This window comes from Pezoporus wallicus, unplaced genomic scaffold, assembly GCF_028554395.1.
Source record: "Pezoporus wallicus isolate ANWC-B61680 ecotype Strahan unplaced genomic scaffold, APGP_CSIRO_Pwel_v1 contig_4161, whole genome shotgun sequence".
NCBI classification, from domain to species: domain Eukaryota; kingdom Metazoa; phylum Chordata; class Aves; order Psittaciformes; family Psittacidae; genus Pezoporus; species Pezoporus wallicus.
Genome location: NW_026639584.1, coordinates 1,541,751 through 1,562,607, shown reverse-complemented (window position 1 = coordinate 1,562,607; position 20,857 = coordinate 1,541,751). Strand labels below are relative to the sequence as shown.

At 41.1% G+C, this 20,857-nt stretch overlaps 2 protein-coding genes across 5 annotated transcripts in view; one reads left to right on the top strand and one right to left on the bottom strand.

Moving 5' to 3' along the window:
* KCNIP1 (potassium voltage-gated channel interacting protein 1) overlaps positions 1–20,857 on the top strand; it is a 398,295-nt gene that overhangs the window by 18,279 nt on the left and 359,159 nt on the right. The window lies entirely within an intron of this gene.
* KCNMB1 (potassium calcium-activated channel subfamily M regulatory beta subunit 1) lies at positions 7,037–17,552 on the bottom strand. 3 transcript variants are annotated; one of them, XM_057415109.1, is made up of 4 exons: positions 17,394–17,552; positions 10,676–10,839; positions 9,162–9,357; positions 7,037–7,325 (listed from the first exon to the last, which is right to left on the bottom strand). In XM_057415109.1, exons 2-4 carry the CDS (start codon positions 10,810–10,812, stop codon positions 7,056–7,058), a joined length of 603 nt encoding a protein of 200 aa, XP_057271092.1. In that variant the 5' UTR covers positions 10,813–10,839; positions 17,394–17,552; the 3' UTR covers positions 7,037–7,055. The 3 variants fall into 3 exon arrangements, with proteins under 3 accessions (XP_057271092.1, XP_057271093.1, XP_057271095.1); XM_057415110.1 differs by lacking the exon at positions 17,394–17,552 and adding an exon at positions 11,935–12,059; XM_057415112.1 differs by lacking the exon at positions 17,394–17,552 and adding an exon at positions 11,935–12,059 and having other exon boundaries at positions 10,676–10,830.

Below are 20,857 nucleotides of genomic sequence, written 5' to 3'. Positions count from 1 at the left end.
TGAGAGACTTTAAATATCAGCTGAGTGGGTGATTTGCTGCTTTTCCATGTAGATAAATTCTGTGCAACCATGAAGCTAAACAGTGCTGCTTTTCAGAATATAAAATAAATGAAGAAGCATGTTGTTAATTTTGTTCCAAATCAGCAACTACGGGCTTTTATTCATAAGTTTAAAAAAATCCTGCTTTCCAGTGAATTACCAGCTGGGTTCAGGCTTCCTGTATTGATCCATTTGCTGAACTTTTAAAGAGGCTGTGAGACTACAGGAGCTCCTCATGCATTCAAAAGACTCATCTGTCTTTCGAAGTGGCTAGGGACTGAGAAGGATGGAGCTGGTGTCCCATGCTGACAGCCACATGTTTCCAGAGGGCAGTCTGAGACTTGGATCCTCCTGTGCAGAGGGAGCTAGTGACCTGCTGATTTCTAGATGATCTTAAGGTCCTTTCCAGTCCTAACTGTTCTGTGATTCTATGCTTTAAACTCTCCTAAATTGTCCATTCCCAAAACACACATCTACAAATATCAATAATGGGGGAGGGGGGGTCGGTTTGCTTTTTTTTTTGGGGGGGGAGGGGGTGGTTTTGTTTTTTGATAAGTGATGTTTTTTGTTCTTTTCTTTTTAAAAGGCTCTTCTATTTCTTATTTGTATTTTGGGTTCCTTCGACAGATTTGTGCAGTGCTCGTTTTCAGCCACGAGAGAGCCCCCTTCTAAGACTGAATGTGTTACTGTTAGGTGTTGTGAGGTGTTAGGTGACCTTTAAGGTCAGGACTATGCTTCTTGTGTTTCTGTTGAAGATTTCCAGAACCTCTACAGTGCTCATGTGCTCTTTAGTCCAGGAGAAATCTTTTCATGCTTTTGAAAGCAGCTGATTCTTAGGCACAGTGTTGTGTGGAGAGTGTTTGGGGAAAAAACACCACAAAACAACACAGTTTTGTCACGGGATAAGGTATGTTTGCAACATTAAATATATTTCAGCTGTTCTTTAGTACTAACTGAAATATTTAGGATTTTCCAGTAACTTTAAGCAATCTTAATACCTGTCATTCTGAAACAAATTCATAATGTTTTGGCTTTTTCAACACAATCCATAACTCGAGTATGTTGCTAACTCTCTTTACATTAATTCATTTATCCTACAGTAGTATTTACCAGTGAAGCATCTGGGTTTTATCTTCTCATTAAGACTCATTTATGAGACTAATAGTGTGATATTATCCCAACAGTGTCTTGACGCCACTGCCTTAAATCCTGTTTTCAGCTTTGGTCTGTCTCACCACTTCAGTGTAATCTGTATCCGTTTCTCATCTCCCTTCTGTTTGCAGATTTCCCTATTGCTAGCTATATGCTGCATACTTAAATGCCCTGGAAAAGCAACTGATATTTTAACTATTAAAAAGACTAAACAGTTTTGTGGTTTTCTGAACCCAGTTTAGTATGTTACTTCTAGGAAGTAGACGTGACAAAGACTGGAATTTCATCATCTTTTTCCAATGTCTCCTTGAGCTATGGTAAAAATGAAGTGTCTCTCAGAGCCCTGGTCTGAAGCTGCCACTGAGTCAATGAGTCATCCATGAGTCAATTAAATCGTTGAGTCTACTGAAATCAGCAGTAACACCACTGTTAGCACTGGTATTTCTCATCGCTGTCTTGTAAAAGGGACGGCTTTTCCTGAGCTGATGTTCAGAACACTGCAGGTTGAGCCACAGCGTTGGGCAGCTTATGTATGTGCCTCACATATGCGCTTTCCTCACCTCCAATGGCAGACCCAATCTTCTAATACATGGTGCTACCCTAAGACCAAAGCCAAGAGGTCCTTTGTTTAAAGCACAGACAGTGGGGCACACTTAAAGAACTGTGTTTATGCAGAAAATGCATGGGGACCCCTAGGGTGCCCATTTTGAGGGGAATAAAGCCACATCATATAAATGGGTTCCTAAGCCTGCACTGGGTGTTTACGTGAGCAATGTTGGCAATGTGTTCTGTTGCTCTGGAAAGACTCCCAAGTGCACACTGTTACAACTTTATAGACTAGAAGCTTCCAGGAACCATCACGTTTGGTTGGGTAATTCTGTCTTGTTTTCTCAGGCCAGCTAATCTGTCCCAAAATACACTGCAAGATTATTGGGTAGTTGGGAATGCTGTATGGATGCAGGTAGGCCACTGCAGCATAGCTCCATAAGCTCAGTCCTGCTACGACAACTTGATTCTTCCAGTCTAAACTTTTACCTTGTGTGGAGTTCTTTAGGCAAGAATTGAACAATCGATAGTGTTTCTACCTGACCACAAAGGACCCCAAGTTCTTTCCTTGAGGGGTGGTGGTGTACTTGACTTTGCTCGTCGTGTGTTGAATCTCCACATTAACATGCTACTTTTGAAGAGTAAATAATGTGGAATTCGAGTTCAGATGATTTGATGGATTGTACCATTTTAAACACCTTTAAGAGTTCTCTTCATTGGTGCTGTTTCATTGCTCTACTGAAAGTGGTTGAGAAAGCAATGAATTATTTCTTGTTCACAAGTGAGGCATGACGAACCATTTCAGTGGCTGTAGAGAGGAACATCAGTAGCTATAAATGGAACAACAGAGACTTCGATTTTTTCATCTGTGGAAAGGTAGATTAAAACTTCTAAAAGCTGTTTTACTGCTGCTATCAATGTATATCTTTGTGCAGGTGCCTCAGTGCTGTATTTGGAATGAATTGCTTCACAGAGGATTTCTCATAGAGGCTTAATATTTTTTTTTGTCACAGTCTGATAAATGTGCATTTGTAGAAGGCTTACAGAAACAAGCCCCAAAGCCCCCAAAACAACTGTGCAAGTGTTCCTTTAATGGGCTAGCTATTCTTTTATTCCAAGTTCAAGGCAAAATTTTTGATGCAATAAGATCAGAGGAGAAGAAAGAGGGATCTCTGATCTCTGTGTCTGCAGTGAATCACCTCAGTTCCCTCAGCTTCAGGAGCTGGATTCTCCTTTGGTTAGGCAAACAGGTTTGGCAGTTGCCACTTTCTGATTTCCCAAACAGTGACAGACATGGATAAAAGAGTGCTGGTTCCTCTGCTTCTGTCACTGGCTTCAGGGTCATAGAAGAAAAAAACAGTACGTGTGAATAAAGGCAGCAGACTTTTACTCACACAACAGTATCTCTATGTAGCAAGTTTAATATACTCTTAAAAAGTGCAGTAAAAACAAAACTTGTGGTGCCAAAACTATAAACAGGCCACAAAGTTTATTTACCCCCACTGTATGCGTAATCCTAGCTGTGTATTCTATAGGCTGCAGTAGGGGCAGGCTTCACATTATTCTGTGTATGCAAGATCCAGCCATGGTTGTGGGATTTCCTCCCCTCACATCAGAGAGTAATTCAGTTATGAGGCCTGTTCATTCATTGTCTTTCTGCCAATCTGTATAGCATAAGAAAAATTACTTGGAGACATTTGTTCATTGCAACTATTTGATGAGCCAAGAGATTGTAATTATCTTCTGTAGACTAGGCTTAAATTCTGGTGCTGCGGTTTCAGGCTGCTGCAGCTGACAGCTCCATTGACTTAGGGGCACGTGCTTATTACAAGGAGTCTCAAAAGTTCTCCTTCCTATGTACCTTACAAATAAGCATGCCAAATGTCCTGAAATGTTCCAGCAGAGAAAACCTCTGCAGAGCTTTAGCAAGCTATAAACCAATGGGGCATCAAACATCAACCTCTCTTGTTCAGTTGTTTTTGGAGGCACCTCTCCAACAAATTGTGCTGTCTCATTAGACTTTAAAGCATAGGAACAAAGTTATTTAAAGGTGTTCAAAGAGTTTATTGAAGAATGGGTTTGAATTTGGTTGTACTGAAGAGCCTTTATTTCATTCAGGTTGTCTTGCTCCAAGGGTGGTAGAAATGCTTTACTGAAGAGATGGAACCTTACAATTAACTCTCTCCTTTGCCCCCAGTCTGTAATATTAATCTTGTGCTATCTTTATGCTGAAGTTGAAGTATTTTCAAGTTCGCTCTTTGCTTTTGGTGCTGAATGCAGAATACCTTACTTATCCTGCTGAGACCTCCTGGAAATCTGCCTGGAATCACAAGCAGTAAGAAGTAGAATCCCAGATTGGTTTGGGTTGGAAAGGACCTTAAAGCTCATCCCTGCCATGGGCAGGGACACCTTCCACTAGAGCAGCTTGCTCCAAGCCCCTGTGTTCAACCTGGCCTTGAACACTGCCAGGGATGGGGCAGCCACAGCTTCTCTGGGCACCCTGTGCCAGTGCCTCAGCACCCTCACAGGGAAGAACTTCTGCCTAAGAGCTCATCTCCCCTCTGTCAGGTTGAAGCCATTCCCCCTTGTCCTGTCCCTACAGACCCTTGTCCAAAGCCCCTCTCCAGGTTTCCTGCAGCCTCTTTAGGCACTGGAGCTGCTCTAAGGCTTTCACAGAGCCACCTTTTCTCCAGACTGAACAACTCCAGCTCTCTCATAAGAGATAACTGCCTCCAATATTTAGAACTATTTTCCCTGTATTACTATATTTTCTATCCTCAAGCAAGCTTGCACATTTCGAGTCTTACAGTTAACCCTAAATGCTGAGGGTTTTTTCCTAGTATGGAAATTGTCAGAGGTAAAATATCTGAGTTGTTTTGTGTGGAGTCTGAATAGGGAGCAGTCTAGAGACCCCACATTGATTTTTTTCTTATTTCCTTACTGAAATAAGCAATAACTAAAAAAGAGCCAAAGCAAACAAGCAACAAAACTTCCACACCAACCCCTCCAAAACAAAGGAGGGAGTACCAGTTACTCCATTGAAAGGTATTTTGTTGTCATGTACAGTGGGCTTATGCAATGAGTGAGGAATCTAGGGACCAGAGTCTTCTCTCTATGTAAACTGCCCTGTGGATGATTTGAGGATCAGGTAATAAAAATAGCACCAGATAGCAGGATAATGAAATCAGAACTGTCAGAGGTACCAGAAGGTGCCTGCTTCTGTTCATGTATATGAAGAACATACTGGTGACTCACAGGTGGCTTCTTAGCAAATCACTGTCCCACAGGTTCCTCTTCAGTTGCCATTGTTGTGACCCCACCTAAGTTAGGGAAAGGTGGTCTTAATAAAATCTACTGAAAGCTGAATCTACCTCATACACACAAATAGCTTCCCATTCATGGAATAGGCTCTGTTTTACAACCTTTTGCAGCTGTGGAGTTTGGTTGGTTTTTTTCCTAGGAGAAATCCTAGTTCCCTTAAGAATAGTGCTGGGGCTTTAGTCCTCTTTGAGTTTCCAACAGGAGAATCACCACATCCAAGCCTTTTTTAGCATCTAGATGCAAAAGTACTCCTGAGAGTCTGTGCCCTTTTAATAGTTTCAGAAAAACAATAGTATTTGTATATACATGTGAAGGGCTTGCACAACTGAAGTATTCATCAGGGTCTAAAATCTGTCTTCATTCTTCTTACGTTCCTTGCCATGTTTCAGTTACCTCAAGCACTATTACTATAGTCTAAGCATCAATGCTGGTGAAAGTTATGTATAGTCAAACAGATTTCAACTGTGAATTCCATCAGCATCTGCTTGTACTGCCACTTCTCTCCCCCGGCAGGAGGTTTAATGCTGTGATACATATCTTGGTCATCTATCCTGCCTTGAGACATGAGTTGTCTACATCTGTCACTGCAGTGGTCGCTGTTTGTATTGAAGCACTTCTCATAGGAAGTGTTTTGCTGGATATAAGAAAAATACCATTTTATTTATCAGATTTATTGTAGACTTGATTTAAAAAAGGGAGCAAAACCCCCTGAAGCCTCTGTAGACTCCTTGTGTGCTGCTGTAAGAAGTGTAGAGAGTGTTATTAAAACTTCACCCCAAGTGGATTACAACTTCTGCAGATGGAAAAAGAAGAGGAAAACGTTTACAGAAGCTCAAGAGTAATTGAGAACACCGTTAGAACAGTTTCAGCTGCCTACCGTGTTAACTGTGTCCCGAGTCTGTTCATACTTTAATTTCTTTAGAGTTCTCGGACTCGCCTGGGACATACGAGCACTGAAATAAGAAATCAAGGTGATTCATTTTGATGGATGCTCTAATACAAAGCTTGGACTTATCCTGTGTTTCTCCTGTATCAATTTGAAAATTGGCTGAGAAAAATGGAGTTATTTTCCGAGAACATAAAATGTGTCTATATGTGCTTCAGAGCATTCCTATGAGTCCTGCTGTTTGAAACAAACACGTATCTATGGTGAAATACCTATGTGCTAAGCATGCAAACTTCTGTGGTTAGGTTATTGTATTTAGTAAGGCATCGTGGATGTTTTCTACTACATAATAATATTCTTTATATTGTAACTTCCCTTCCTAAAGAGGTCTATGATGTATTTCAATGGCAAGCTGGTAGCCTTTCTGGAGTGGTACCCCTTTTTAAAAAGTAAAGCAAGGCTAAGATTTGAGTTAAATGCAAAAACTAAGGTAACCTTCTTTACCTTATAATTTAAGCATATATTTCATTACATACAACTGGGTTTAGATGTTCACAGTGCAAAGTTTGCAATATCTATGTGTGTACATCTAGTTTTTGGGTGATTTTTCCTCTCTTCTTTCCTGAAAGCAGAGATATCCATAACAAATATCACTTTGGACCATAAAACCCCCTCTTTTCTTGACAGAAAAAAGTGTGCCATGAATATGCACTGTACCAGTAATGAAGCACATAAAAGGTGTGTGTGCCAATAATGATGTGTATGGATCTGGTCTCAAAATTAGGACCCTGTCTAAAATGTGGAACAAGTGCTTCGTAGTAAACTTGAGTTGTAGCTCTGTAAAGCAGCTGTACCTCAGAAAGCCCAAGGTTATAATAGCTAGTAACTCAGTCTGTGTGTTCTTATGGGGTATTTTCAGGCATTCCTGGGAATTGGTTTTATATTTTGACTTCATATAATGGTTTGCCATTCATAGCGGGTGTCATTCAGTTTTCCATAATACCTGCAGTTGGATTGAACCCTTGTATAGTAAAAGTTACAAAATGCCATTAGACAGGTAGAACAAAGGCACTTCAGTATCATGCATCAATCTATACCAGGTATTTATTTTCTACTGCCAAGCAGAAAGAACAGAAACATACTGACTAATTTTTACCAGCACAATAATCAGACATCCACCTGTAAACATGAGTGTGGGCCAAAGGAAAGCAAAGAGGAGGCCTCTGGGGGGATAAAGTCTGCTTAGAATGACATTGGGCTGAGTTCCTCCTGGGTCATAGTAGCACGGGAAAGTCTGGTACTTCTTGAAATTGCTTGCAATTGTTTCTATTCGTGCTTTAACTTCTTTAGAGTTCTCTGACTTGCCTGGGACATACGAGCACTGAAATAAGAAATCAAGGTCACTCATTATAATGGGTACTCTAACACAAAGCTTGGAGTTAGATTGAGTGCAACAAACATGCTGGCAAAAGCATCTCTGGTTTGGCTAGCATTGTATTAGTTACCTCATGTCCATAAACCATTTGCCATGCTTTCCTGCTTCTGTCAGTGTGTGTATGCCCCCAGTCTGCAGATTTACAGATTGAAGTCATGTTGTTAGATACTAGCAATACATACAAGCTCAAAATAGAACTATAGCCTTTGAGACTGTCACTTTATTATTACAGTGCCAAGCTTGGATTGCAGCAGAGGAGTGAGGCACCACCACAGCAGACGTGTTAGCTGTGCAGACATTCAGTCTGGCTTGCCAGTGTGCAGTGAAACCAAGCTGCTTCACTGTGCACCTCTGGGTGTAACTATTAGAAACATATAAGAACAGCAGGGCTGTTGCAGGCTTCCTACTTGTCCTTGTAACACAGAACTATTTTGACCTCTCATGGTAATGCTGTTACTTAGTCTTCAGTGGAAATACTGTTAGACTTTAAACCACTCATTCTTATCACTGGTATTCATAACAGGCTCTTTTCTGCCAAATTATTTTACATAGATAATGATGCTAAGGTGTCTGGAGCTGGAAACTCAACAAGACAGAAAGAGAATAATGGCTCCTGACCTGAAGGCTTGTACTTGCAGTAATGCAAACAGCAGCCAGGAAGTCAGCAAATCGCCTCCTCTGGCAGTGAACATCACTCTTGTTTCAATCCACAGCGGATAATTTCTGCTTGGCTGCTTCATTATATGTAGCTTTTCCTGAGACAGGCAATAGCTAGCAAAATTCTCATCAGCTTAAGTGGTTTATGCTATGAGATTGAGACTTGTGAAACTTTCTAGAATTTCTTTAAGAATATGAGCGTTTGTAGTCTGAGCATGCTTGGTTTGGATTCTGAAAGTGCTGCAGTTTTGGGCATCCAAGATCCGAATTTCACTTTGTGCCCCCTAAGGGAGTGTTGAGCTGGAATAAGGCCTTAAAATACTCATGGCTTTGGAACTGAACTGAACCTCACCTTCCTTGAGACAGTGTACCTGTAGGAGCACTTCTAGCTGTGGGGAGCAAGCCTAAAACACTGAGCTCTTCACTGATTCCTGAGAAGAAACACTGGCAGGAACAGAGGGGTGACATCCTACTTCCTCCTTCCCTAATCATACCTCTGAAGCCAATGGTCTACACTCTTCTTCTGGGGAAGAGATCCCTAAACTGCTGATCAGGGGGCCTCTACTGCAGTACCCAACATCTGCATTATATAAGTGCTTCCTACAGCACCACTGCCTACTCCATGATTCCATTTTTCTGCTGTCATACTGGCCAGAAACACCTGCAGACCAAACCAAAGACATCTTTCAAAACTACTAATTAGTTTCTGCTTTGTCTAAACTGTGCATCATCTTCCCAACAGCACCCTCATTTCATCTTTATTCCCTGCTTCATATTGCACACCTAAAATGGAAGTAAAACTGAGATTTTTTTTTACCTGCTTCTTACCCTTGGTCTTCAACTTGAAGACTTGAGTATTTCTACATGTTCATAAATGTTAAATACTCCCGTTTAGTTGATATAATTCCTTAGCAAGTACTAACTTAATGTTTTATGAAGTGTTCAAAACAAAACCCCAAACTGTGTAATTTCTGGTATGTTTTAAAAATGCCTTGGTTTGCGCACAGACATTGCAAAAGTTAAAAAACTCCTGTTCTTATTTTACTGCTTGGTTTAAAAACGATCACCCTTTCTCAGAGGTGTTAGACAGCAGCAGAGTGATTATTTCATCTGTGTTGCAAGTACCTTAGGGTTTCTTTCCAGTGTATCTTCAGTCTGATACAGCATAACCTCTTGTCCCGACGCTGTGAGATTAACCCACACCTGTAGACAGGGATAAGGAAAGATATCCTCATCCTCTGAGCCCTCGCCATCTGGGCAGAGAACTTTGTCCTTGATGTTGGCTTTGAGTACTTTGCACATGGTTTCTGTTGTCCAAACACTACAAAGACAAAATAAAAGGTAATGCTTTTAACTGTGTTAGCAGCATCTGTTCTCAGTTCTGTGCTGAAGGTGACCCTCTCTGTGCTGTCTGTCAGCAGTGGCCAGAGTGGCTGGGTTTCAGTCCTGGTATGGTGAGCTCTGCCCACCCCAGATGGATGGCAGCCCTGCTCTGGATGCAGCCATGAGGAAGCAAAGTGGGGAAACAAGGCAGGAAAGCTCATGTGGCCATTTGTTAAACATAGATTCTAGCCCTATCTGTAATCAGATGTTATCAGTGTTATTCAGGAAATAAAAACTCCTGTGGATTTGAATATGTGGTAGTAAATATCTGGAAGTGCATATGCTTGATGTTTTGGGATTATTTTGACTAATTTCACTCAATAATTCTCAGAACTCAGATCAGTTCCCTTGTTCTTTCCCTTCTTTACTACACAGACGTTTTCTGCATGAATAAGTAGCAGGATTTTGTTTGGCAAAAGCTCATTTTTTGCTGTTACTTATCGCTTTCTCTCAAGAATTACTCTTTATTACTGATAACATAGCAAGCTTTTGCTTCTAGTGGTACACTTTGGTGGCAAAAAAGTAAAGACATACTCTGACTCCAGTTCTTAGGAAACCCATCTTTTGACATACAAATGTCTTTTGTAATATAATCAGGAGGCTGGAAAATAAATAAAATGTGAATTACTGTGTTTTAAAGGTACTGTTTTTCAAACATTTTTGAACTTAAAAGTGCTCTTAGCAAGAAGAATGAGGTGATGTACTTGCTTTCGCTATCAAAAGCTTCAAATGTGAAAACTGGAGCTGCACTCTTCATCTTATTTTGGGTTTTGCAAATTGATTCTGTGTGTGGAAGCAGAACTTGCAAAACAAAACAAAATCATGGGTAAGAGTAATTTCTTGCACAGCCATTGTGTTCTGCAACACTTGCTGCAGTCAACTTTGCTGCTGAAGGTGCCAGTTTCTCATGATACTTGAGTTGGAAGCAAGATACATATTCTCAACTGAACAATTTTACCATGACTTCTGTTGCTGATGTTTTTTTTTTTAGTTTTATTGAAGTTTTATTTTAGTTTTATTTTATTTAGTTTTATTGTTCTCATTCTATCCCTCTTTCTTGTGCTTAGCTGCTAATGTCTCCTGAATTCTTGGTTCACTTTGTCCTTTCTCTTTTCTTCTGCCTTAAATTCTTACGAGCAATTCAAGAACATGTTGTCCAATGTACTAGCATACATTTTAGCACTGCTTTACTAACTGTATTTGCTGCTGAGAGGAAAATAAATAGCTTTGTATTCATAAGAAATGGCTGATATTACCTTTTAGTGTAGAATGGCACAATGGTGATCCCAATAAAGAAGCACATCATCATGGAGCATGCAACCATTCCCAGCCCCAGGCACAGGGCTCTTGTCTCACCTCGCTTCTGGGCAGTCACCAGCTTTTTTCCCAACATGATTTAAAGTTGTGGAATCTGAACAACCTCATATGAAATAAAAGGACAAAAAGGAGAGGGAAAATATGGTTAGGATTGGCTACAGTTGTGTGACTAGCTTCTGGAATGTAACATACCCCATAGAGGAACAGTCCCATTTTTGCAAAAACTTAGAATTTGTAAGAAAGTTGCTGTGTTTATGACCAGTAATAAAAAAGCAACTTTTTTACTTTCCGATATTTCCTATATAGTACTTTAAAAAGTATGTGTGTGGGGGGACTAGGAGATGGGGCAAGAAAATGTCATTATGTTGAGCAGAGTTCTGTTAAAAGCCTGATAGTCCTCAGCCTTTATCCAGTATATTTTGTGTTGATGCTTCTCTGAAGCAAGAGATACTGTGTTGTGTAAGGCTGCATGAAAGGAAAATCTTCCCACTGTAGAATCCTTTTTACACGATACCTTTTCTTCTGGATTAGTCTGAAATGTGGTTGTCTTATTTCAAAAGAGCGGAAATAATATACAATTCAGCATAATATAAAATCAGCCTGTTTCTGAATTGTGCATGTTTATTGTATGGCCTTGTCCATTCAGGGATGCTCAAAACTTGATGTCTGATCCAATAGCTGAGAAAAGCTGCATTTTCTAGACAGAAATAGTATGATGCCACCAAGCACCATGGAACAGGATTAGAAAACGTAGCTGTTCAAACTGCTGTCATTCCACCATGCACACTGAGTCAAGGACAGCTGCTGGCACTAGTGGAAGAGGGAAAAGTGTGAGCGGTCTGAACCCTAGCTTTGGGGTGCCTGGCATTTCACCCCAACTCCTTTGCCAAATAGTATTTAAAATTATCTTGATATTGCTTTGGCAAAGAGAATCAGAAAATAATTACTATGAATCCATGTGCCGTAAAGTCATTATGGCTGATGGATTGTATTAATGTATAAATGGGCCATAAGAGTCACTGCAAGTTCAGCCCAGCACCAGTGTCTGTTGCACTGAAAGCTGTAGCTGAAGATTTGTGTGTTTGGTTTTGTTTTTTCATGAAAATATGGTGCAAGCCATAATTGTGGCAAATGATAAAACTGGCAAGATTTGTGTGGGTGTTTTTGGAGAAGGAGAAATGAAAAATAAGTTACGTACAAGCTGAAACACGTTTCAGTCCTGTCTCATATGCAAGACCACGATGCACATGACATATGGTAGCTGGTGTGTTTTCATTATTTCAGCTTCAGGTGTGTGCAGCTATTTAGTGTGAATCCTTAGTGTATCCTTTCTGGCTGGCCTTCGGGATGACGTGGTCCATGGCCTAAATCTGCCTGTGTGTAGCTAAGCAACAAATCAAATACCAAGACTTAAATTTCGACACAGTTTTAAGACAAGCACAAGCCAAGTTTAGCAAATAGGCTCTTCAGGTTAACCAAGAGTAGATGGTCTCCAGCTGCCTGAGGCTGGCAGAGTTGTGGTGATACTGGAGTTGGGGAAAGACTAGATAAAGACACGATCAGCTCTTACAGGAGGAATGTGAATGTAATCTCAGTGTTTCTTTCTTTCCTATTAGTTCTGGTTTTCTCTGGGGAAAGCGTCTGCCTTTGACAGTTTGATAATCTAAGAAAAATGGTATCTGAACACTGAAATGCTACTGTTTTTAGGTTACTATAGCATCTGAATATTAGTGTTATTAACAATAAAAATATAGCTGTCTATGGACAGTAACCAGGTTTGGTCATTTAGCATAACTTGAGTCTAATTACAGAATTTTTGAAGTATAGGTTTTGAAGTTGCTGCTACAGGATATCACAATGAAAGGCTGTTCTGAGTTGGCCTAGGAATTAAAGGAGTTGCTGTTGTTTAAATACTGAGTTTTGTCCAGTGCCATATTTGATTCCACTTTAAATAAAACTTCACTATCCACTGCAAATTTTGCATACAGCATTTTGAGGGGAATTGTTTTTCTGATGATCATGTATAATTCACTGGCATTGCTAGAAGCCTCTTAGGAGGTTGACTTATGATGAACCTTACCTGCTTACTGACATTTGCGTTTAATACAGAATGTGCATTAATGCCCTTAAATAAGGCTGTCTTGTGTTTTTCTTGGTCTATGGGGCTGTAAATAAAATATGTGGCATCAAGCACTGCCAGCATGCTCATGCTGTGCCTGTGTACTCATGTAAAACTGTGCAGAGAGGCACATGCACCCTGCAAGGGGACTTGAGTGAATGTCAGCAGTGATTGTCCCTTGGAAACTTCTGTGGTTTGGTTTGGTTCGGGGGGAGGGGGGGTGAAAGGGAACAGCAAAAGTCAACCAACCCAATAACCAAAGAATTCCAGAATATTTTAAGTAGTGGTACAGTGTGCACCACAGCGCTGTAAGACCAGTTGATATTAAACTGACTCTCCTTTCCTTATTGTGCAGTTTGGTTGGGGGAAAATGGAATAAAGGAACATCATTGGTCCTGGAATATGGGCCTTAAGATGTGGTACCAGATTGGCACTTCGTTATAACTCAGAAGCTAATGATAGACCAGTGCAAGCCTGTGTTGTTGACAAGAATTTCTTAGAGTAACAATGATAGCAGCCTTCCAATATCTGAAGGGGGCCTACAAGGAAGCTGGAGAGGGACTCCTTATCAGGGATTGTAGTCATAGGACAAGGGGTGATGGGTTCAAACTTAAACAGGGGAAGTTCAGGTAAGATATAAGGAATTTCTTTTACCCTGAGAGGGGTAAGGCACTGCAGCAGGTTGCACAAAGTGGTAAATGCTTCATCCCTGGCAGTGTTCAAGGCTAGGTTGAACAGAGCCTTGGGTGAGATTGTTATAAATTAGGACCACAACGGATCATAATCCAATTGAAATTTTATTAATTATAGCAAGTAGAATATGAGCAAAGACAGCGCTGGACGACAGGGGAGTCTGCGCTCCGACAACTGCCGTGCTGAACAGTTCTAACAGTCCCTTTTTATCAGTCCTCCAGTTCCGCATTCGTATCTTCAACGGAGTACTCTGCGCATGCCCCAGTTGCTTGAGGCTGAAGGCTTGAAGTCCTCCTCGGTTACCTTTAGATATCCTTTTCCATATATGGTCTTCAACTTGCTGTGCAATAATTTTTAGAATTGTTTTGCAAAAGCCCTTAGTAAGCGTCTTGCGGTTTGTAAGTAATTTTGGTGTCAACTTATGCAAGTAAAGCACTTAAGCAAAGCAATAGTTGCCCCCACCCATATGTCTGCCAGTTTTTTTTTTTAGAACATCTTGCAGATATTTCCTCAAAACTTGCAGATATTTCCTCAAAACTTGCGCAAGCGGTGTCTGGTTTAATCTGCACAAGCGACCACGGTTATCTTTTCTTTTGTTGTCTAATCTTTACATCAGGCTTAGCATAAATCTTAATAAACAATACCATAGTCCCTAGTTTTTCACAAGATGGTTTAGTGTGAGGCATCCCTGCCCATGGCAAGGAATTGGAACTGGTTGATCTTAAGGTCCTTTCCAACCCAAACCATTCTATGATTCTATTAATCTTTAGTCCTTTGAGAAAATAGAAAATCAGAGATTGGTGCTGCCACTGCGACTTGTTCAAAACTGCTAGTGGCCTAGTGCTGTTAGTGTCTGGAGTTTTAGATGTTCCATAATGCTGCCATAATGACATAGCTGTCCCAGTGACATCAAGGAATAGTGGAGTAATCGAACCCCTTGTTACATGGAAAACAGGAATTGTAGGACTATTAATCAGAAGATTAATAAGAAATGTAGTTGCCCCATCAGTCCGTTTGAATGTCAGCCACATATGCAGCAGAAGTACCAGTAAGCTCATCCTTTCTAATCATCTTAAACTGTCAGACTATCTCTTTCAGGCACATAAGGCATTTGTATGTGGAAATTGGAAAGTTTCAAAAATGGCCAAGAGGTTCTCCAGCATGATGTGCAGTGTGCTCCCCATCCTGACCCCAGCTGGGCTGCCTGACCCTGGTTCTCTGTGTGGGGTGATTCCGTGTGCCTCTGCTCCCCCAGTTCAGATGTCTCCTCTACCCCAAAGAGAATAAGGACATATAATTATGCAGAGAATGTCAGCAAGAAAGATTTTTCTGAAATATCTCACTGAGGGCTTCTATAAACATTAAATATAACAGGTAGGTCTTCAGGCAGTGTAGATCAGAGGTGCTCATGTCACTGTGGTGTTGCTGCACCACAGTAGCTGTAAATATGGTCCCTAAAACTGAAAGACATAGTTCCTGCTCCATTTCTTTGTGCTTTAAAATTCAGAAGACCAGAAAAATCTGTGATGTTTCCTGAATGTACAGGTTAATTTAACAGCAGACCCAGGTTAGTGAAGGAAACCCCATGTGTTCTTTTTTTCCTTTCATATATAAATATTGTTGTGTTCTTGCACTGAAAATCCTGCATTTTCTGGCCCTCAAGACAAAGCAATGCTGCATATGGAAAAACATTCAGTTGAAATTTCCCCATTGTTTGAAAGGTTAATTTGTTTTCAGATTAAAAATTCTTCTATTCTGCTTCCTAGCTCAGTCAATGTATATTAGGAGGGATGTTGAAAGAGCAAATTTAGTGACTCCTCTGACAAAATCATCAAACCTTCGAAAAATGAAGCACTGCAGAGAACTTGATTGGCCCAGGAAGTCTGAACATATTTGAATGGAAGATGTTGAAGTGTATAATGGGTTTTAGTCTGTCCTTTAAGGGCAAATCTGTCCTTTAAGAGCAAATGTAAATGTATCTTTTGCACTGAAGATTATGGGGTGCCTCCTTAATTGCTAGCAAAATATAAGCTCCAAATCTTTTCATAATGTTCCTTCTCCCTAATCTTTTTCTTCAGTCTAGTTAAATTATACAGTACATTAGCTGTGCAATTTCCGTGTATAATCACTGCGTTGACAGCTGCTGGTGATAACCTGAGGAATGCCACCTGCTCAGGTTGGGAATAGACATTTTTGATCAAGAGACATGTTTGATACTTTGTGGGAAGTCTATGCTTCCTCCTGCCCTGCCTCTCGAGGACCTTCCAGTGCTGTGATCTCTGTGAGTTGGGATGAGACCTTTCTGTCCAGCTGCTGCAGGCTGCTCTGAACTTGGGTATGGCAGGAACAGTAGCACTGATTAATACACCTCTCTCCTTTGCAGAATAGAGGGTGCTCAACCCTTCTCCCAAATTTCAGTTGGGAATAAATATGACCAGCGAGCTATTAATTCTTTGGGGCTGGTTTATCCTACAGCGTATGATGAATTTCCAGTGAACACTTAGGTATAGCTTTCAGATGAGCATCAAAAGCTAATACTACATCACACTAAGAAGAGTGATGCAAGTCATCTGCACCTCTGAAACAGTAAGTTTTGAAACAGGCCTGAGTCTTTTGGCCTCTACTGCCTCCACATGCGGAATAGCTGGTCGATTTTATGCTGTCAAGCGCCAACTTAACAGTCTTCTTGGTTTATTCTCAAAATACCTGATGTGGACAACATACGCACCCAGCAAAGGAGTATAGTATTGATTATCAGTTTATTGGACAAGCATCTTGTGTGGGAACCAGAAGGCAATCAAAAGTTTTTTAGATCTATAAATGGGATCTGTGTACTGGTTATGCTGCTATGGCACTCAATTCCCCTCTCCCTGCCTGCCATTTCCTACCCCAGCATTTAGATGCAGTTCTTGCTGGTACAGATCTGCCTTTGCTGGGGGTGCTGGGGCCAGGGACCACTGGTTTTGTTCATTGCATATTGATTAGAACCCATTACTTTAAATCCATCCCATGCAACTGGGACCACAAATACCGTGTGTGTTGCAGAAAAGGTGATCATGAACCTCAATAAAAATGTGCAGAGAAAAGATTCTGCCATGCACTCATGCAGCTCTCCTGCAAACCTGAAGCAGCAGTTGACATGATACAGCTACATTTCTTTCATGAAATATGCTATATCATTTTGCTTCATTAGTGAACTCTTTACCTGATGTGACACTACAGTGAATTAAGGCAGTTAGGTTTTTGTTTCAAAGCCTGTGCAGGTGTTTATAGAGTCATTCTGTTAGCTTTTAAACATGGGGCTTCATAAAGGGGAAAAAAAAAAAAAAGGGAAAGAAAAAGAGCAAGTTCCTTGCTCAGTTGAGCAGCTCTGGAAACTTTCTGGAATTTTGGATTCCATGCATTACAGGGCTGCACAGAACAAATCAATCTGAGTGGATATCAGGGCAGCCTGACAGTTCATGCACCTGGCTCCAGTCCAGTTTTGATGTAGACAAGCACAGTCTCCAGAGGAGCGCTGAACACCTAAAGCCATGAAACTCCTAAAGGTAAAGGTGTGTTTACCATTAAAATTAATAAAAATAAAAAAATCTCATGGGCTGCAGACTCCTAATTTGTGAAAATATTAGCATTATCTTTGTTAATAACTACGGAGAAATACTGGAGTGCATCCAGTCACAAAAGAGAGAACAAAGTAACTTTGCTGTAGCATGTGGACTGTCTGGGCTGTCCTCAGTCATGCTGCAGACTGGGAAAGATTGTTGTTTTCAAAAGTACTGTATTTTTCAAACCCCAAAGCTATGGCGTGCTCCCAGGAAAAAACAGTTGCTTAGAAATGTACTTACTGGTTTTGATGAAATGCTTCTTTCTTAGATGAAAAACCTTCTGCTACATGACAGAGTTGGGATAGCGTATCTTGGAGCTGAAGGGGATGTCAGGATTATCTTCCTTCCCTGCCCTGCTCCGGGCTTGCTTTGCTGTGGCTGAACTAACTTAGTTTCCCTATTCCAAAGCTTTCTGTAACCATAAATGGTAAGGTATGAAAGAGCACTGTCCTTTTTGAGATTAATTGCTGAAAACCAGGAAGCCACAATACTGAGACCAACTACAGCTGAAGAGCCTGAGTTTTCTCATACCCTGGGGCCCCTTTACCACATACCCTGGTGGATTTTCTTAAGGCATGGTCCTACTACTCCTTTTGTACAGCTTTTTAGTTTAGAAATCTGACAGATCTTTTGAGTGAGATTTAAGGAATTGACTGTAGCAGTGACTAGTGGTGTTGAAAGCTTAGGCATTAAGCATTAAGAATCAACTGCTCAGTGTGAATGCTTTGTTGCCACCAGTTTTAATCAGTTTGAATGAGACTTACAGTCAAAGTTTTAGCATCTATCAGAGTCCTATAGACAAAAGCAAAACGTCCATCATACCATATGTTTTGGTGTCCAGCACGTTCCTCTAGCCTGCTTCCGGCACACAAAAAGAGATGATCTAGCACAGAGCTTCAGAAAAGAGCTACAGTTGTACTTTTGAGAGACAGAAAAGCTCTTTTATTTGGAGATCAAAGGAAATCAAATGAAGTAATCCAGTAAAACCTTGAGAGTGTTCTGAGCACTGTAAACAAGTTTAGGTATCTAATAATTTGCTGTTTCAGGTTAAGCTGGTCTTTGGGGCTTGCTGCTGGTAAAAGATGTTGACATGTTCAGAGAGTTCACGCTGCCTGAGGATAACAGATGACTCTCCCCTAAAAGGACCTTTTCTCTTATTGATGCAGAAGAGAGCACACAAAGCCTGGATTTAGATAACTGTCTGTTAAACACTTAAAGCTAAGTAAGATGAAGCCTGCTACTATCATCTAGATTGGAAAGATTTATGACCATAGTAATTTTTAATATTTGAGAAGTGATGTAGTTAAATTTAAATAATGACATTTGAAGGCTGGAAAAAGACCTTTATGAACTAACCTTCTTCCCAGATAAAATGTGATCGGGTTGAGTGCAGTTTTCTATCACTTTTTGATACAAGTGAGATCCTCTAGATAAATCCCTAGGGATTGATACTGAGCCCAACACCATTTAATTATCTTCATAAATCATCTGGAAGATGGGATCAAGTGTACCCTGACCACATTTGCTGGCAATACAAACTGAGTGTGGGAGTGAGCACTTCGGAATGGAGAGCTACTCTACAGGATGACCTGGACAGGCTGGAAGAGTGGGCTAAGAACTGTATGCACTTCAACAAGGAGAAGCATAAGGTTTTGGCACCTGGGGAAACACAATTCAGGAGGGCAGCACAAGCTTGGACCTGCTGTTTGGGAGCAGCTCTGTGGAAAGGGACCTGGCGATCCTGGGCGGACACAGGCTTAAGGTGAGCGAACAGCATGCAACTGCAGCCAACAGGATGCTGGATTACATCAACAAGAGCAGCACCAGCAGATATCAAGATGTCATTGTCCCGTTCAGCACTTGCCAGGCCACACCTGGAATCCAGGGCTCAGTTTTGGTCCCCCTGTGGGAAAGTGTGGACAGGGTGGAGAAGGGCCACAAAGGTGATCCACGGTCTGGGCAGCCATGTGAGGAAAGTCTGAGAGAGATGGGCTCGAGAAGAGAAGACTCTGGGGAGACCTTATCCCCACATTCTAGTATTTAATGGGTGACTATGAAGAAGACAGTGACTCTCTTTTTACAAGAAGCCATGTGGAAAAGACAGTGGGTGATGGGCGCAAATAACTCACGGGGAAATTCTGGCTGAAAACAAGAGGAAAATTTTTCACACTGAGGACAGTTGGAATAATCTCCTAAGGGAAGTGGTGGATTTCCAAACATTGGACACTTCTAAGATTCAGCAGGACAGGATGCTGGGCCATCTTGTGTAGCTGTGCCAGGAAAGGTTGGACCAGATGACCCTTGAGGTCCCTTCCAACCTGGGGTTCTATGATTCTGTGACTAAACAAGTCTGGATATGTCAAAGATGCAGGGTCTGGCTCTTGGAAAACTAACCCAGTAACATAACTTGGGTGGGCTAAAGGTGTGCTGCTGATAACCACTTCTAACCTTGGGATATGTCAGTGTGCTGCTGACCTGTACCCAGCAATGTGATGTGAGAGCTGAACTCTCAAATGGCAAGCCAAATGATTGCTGTATTATGAACTGTAATTTGGTTTTAAAGTCTAAAATAGCCTCTGTCTTATTAAATATATGGATTTTTTTTTTCATTTTTTATGTTTTCAACCTTAGGGGAGGGAGGAAGATGTGAAAATCTGATGACTGGAATCATCACGTGCCCTGGTGCTCCTCTTCCTTTTCAGACATTGCACTCCTAGTCTAGCCTTCCACCTGGCTACCACAGTGGCAGGATTCAAGGCAAATTTCCCTGGATTCAGGAGCATGGGACCAGCTGTAGCCTCTGTGTGAGAATCTGCTGCTGGGACACTAATTCACTGCCTATTTTGAAGCTACAAAACTTCTGCACCATTTCTTAAGGCCTTACTCTGACCCAGAGCAGCACTGTGGCATCACTGCTGGGAAGGCCATGCTCCGGAGAGCACTCCTAGTATAGGCGGCCGACCAAAGGAGGCCAGTTAGGGTCACTTGAACTAAAGGCGGTAGCACCTGTTGGTCTGCAATCCTTTACCAAATACTAGCTTTAGCTGTGAAAAACGAAATTACAGGCACCTTCCCAAGCTATGCTGGAGGTGCTGGTTTAACATTTGATACCTAATTATAATTGAGGGAGGAAAAAGGGAAGATGAACGGTATCAGAGGAAGCTTTTCTGAACTTCAAATGCTCTGTTTCAAATCTGAACAAGTTTCTTGTCAATGTCTTGCTTCCCACTTATTTTATTCCTACAAATTAAACCCTTTGGCGAAGGCCAAAATAGATTAAATTTGAGGGATAATTTCCCATGATGCTTTAAAAAATGAGCAATGCTTTAACTGAACAAGCTGCTGTGTCTGTGAGCTAGCAACGTAGCTCCACTTATAATTAGTGTGAACTGCAAGAAGCTATGGAATAAATGAAAGAGAATTAAGATAAATGTACCTGAGGAGTTATTTTCTCTGTAAGTGCTATTGGAAGGAACTGGGAGAATGCACGTGGCTCTGAATGGGAAATTGTATAACCATTAGCATTACAGTGTTTAGTAAATAGAAATATGAAGGGACTGCAAACATTACTGCAGTGGCAGGGGAAAAGTGTTTCTGGTGTTTATTTGCTGTGCTCGTCAGTAACAAGTACCCAAACTGTTGTCCTTGAAGGTGCCCCATCTTGTTCTGACCCCTTTTTGTAGGGGCCCTCATTGCAGGTGGCT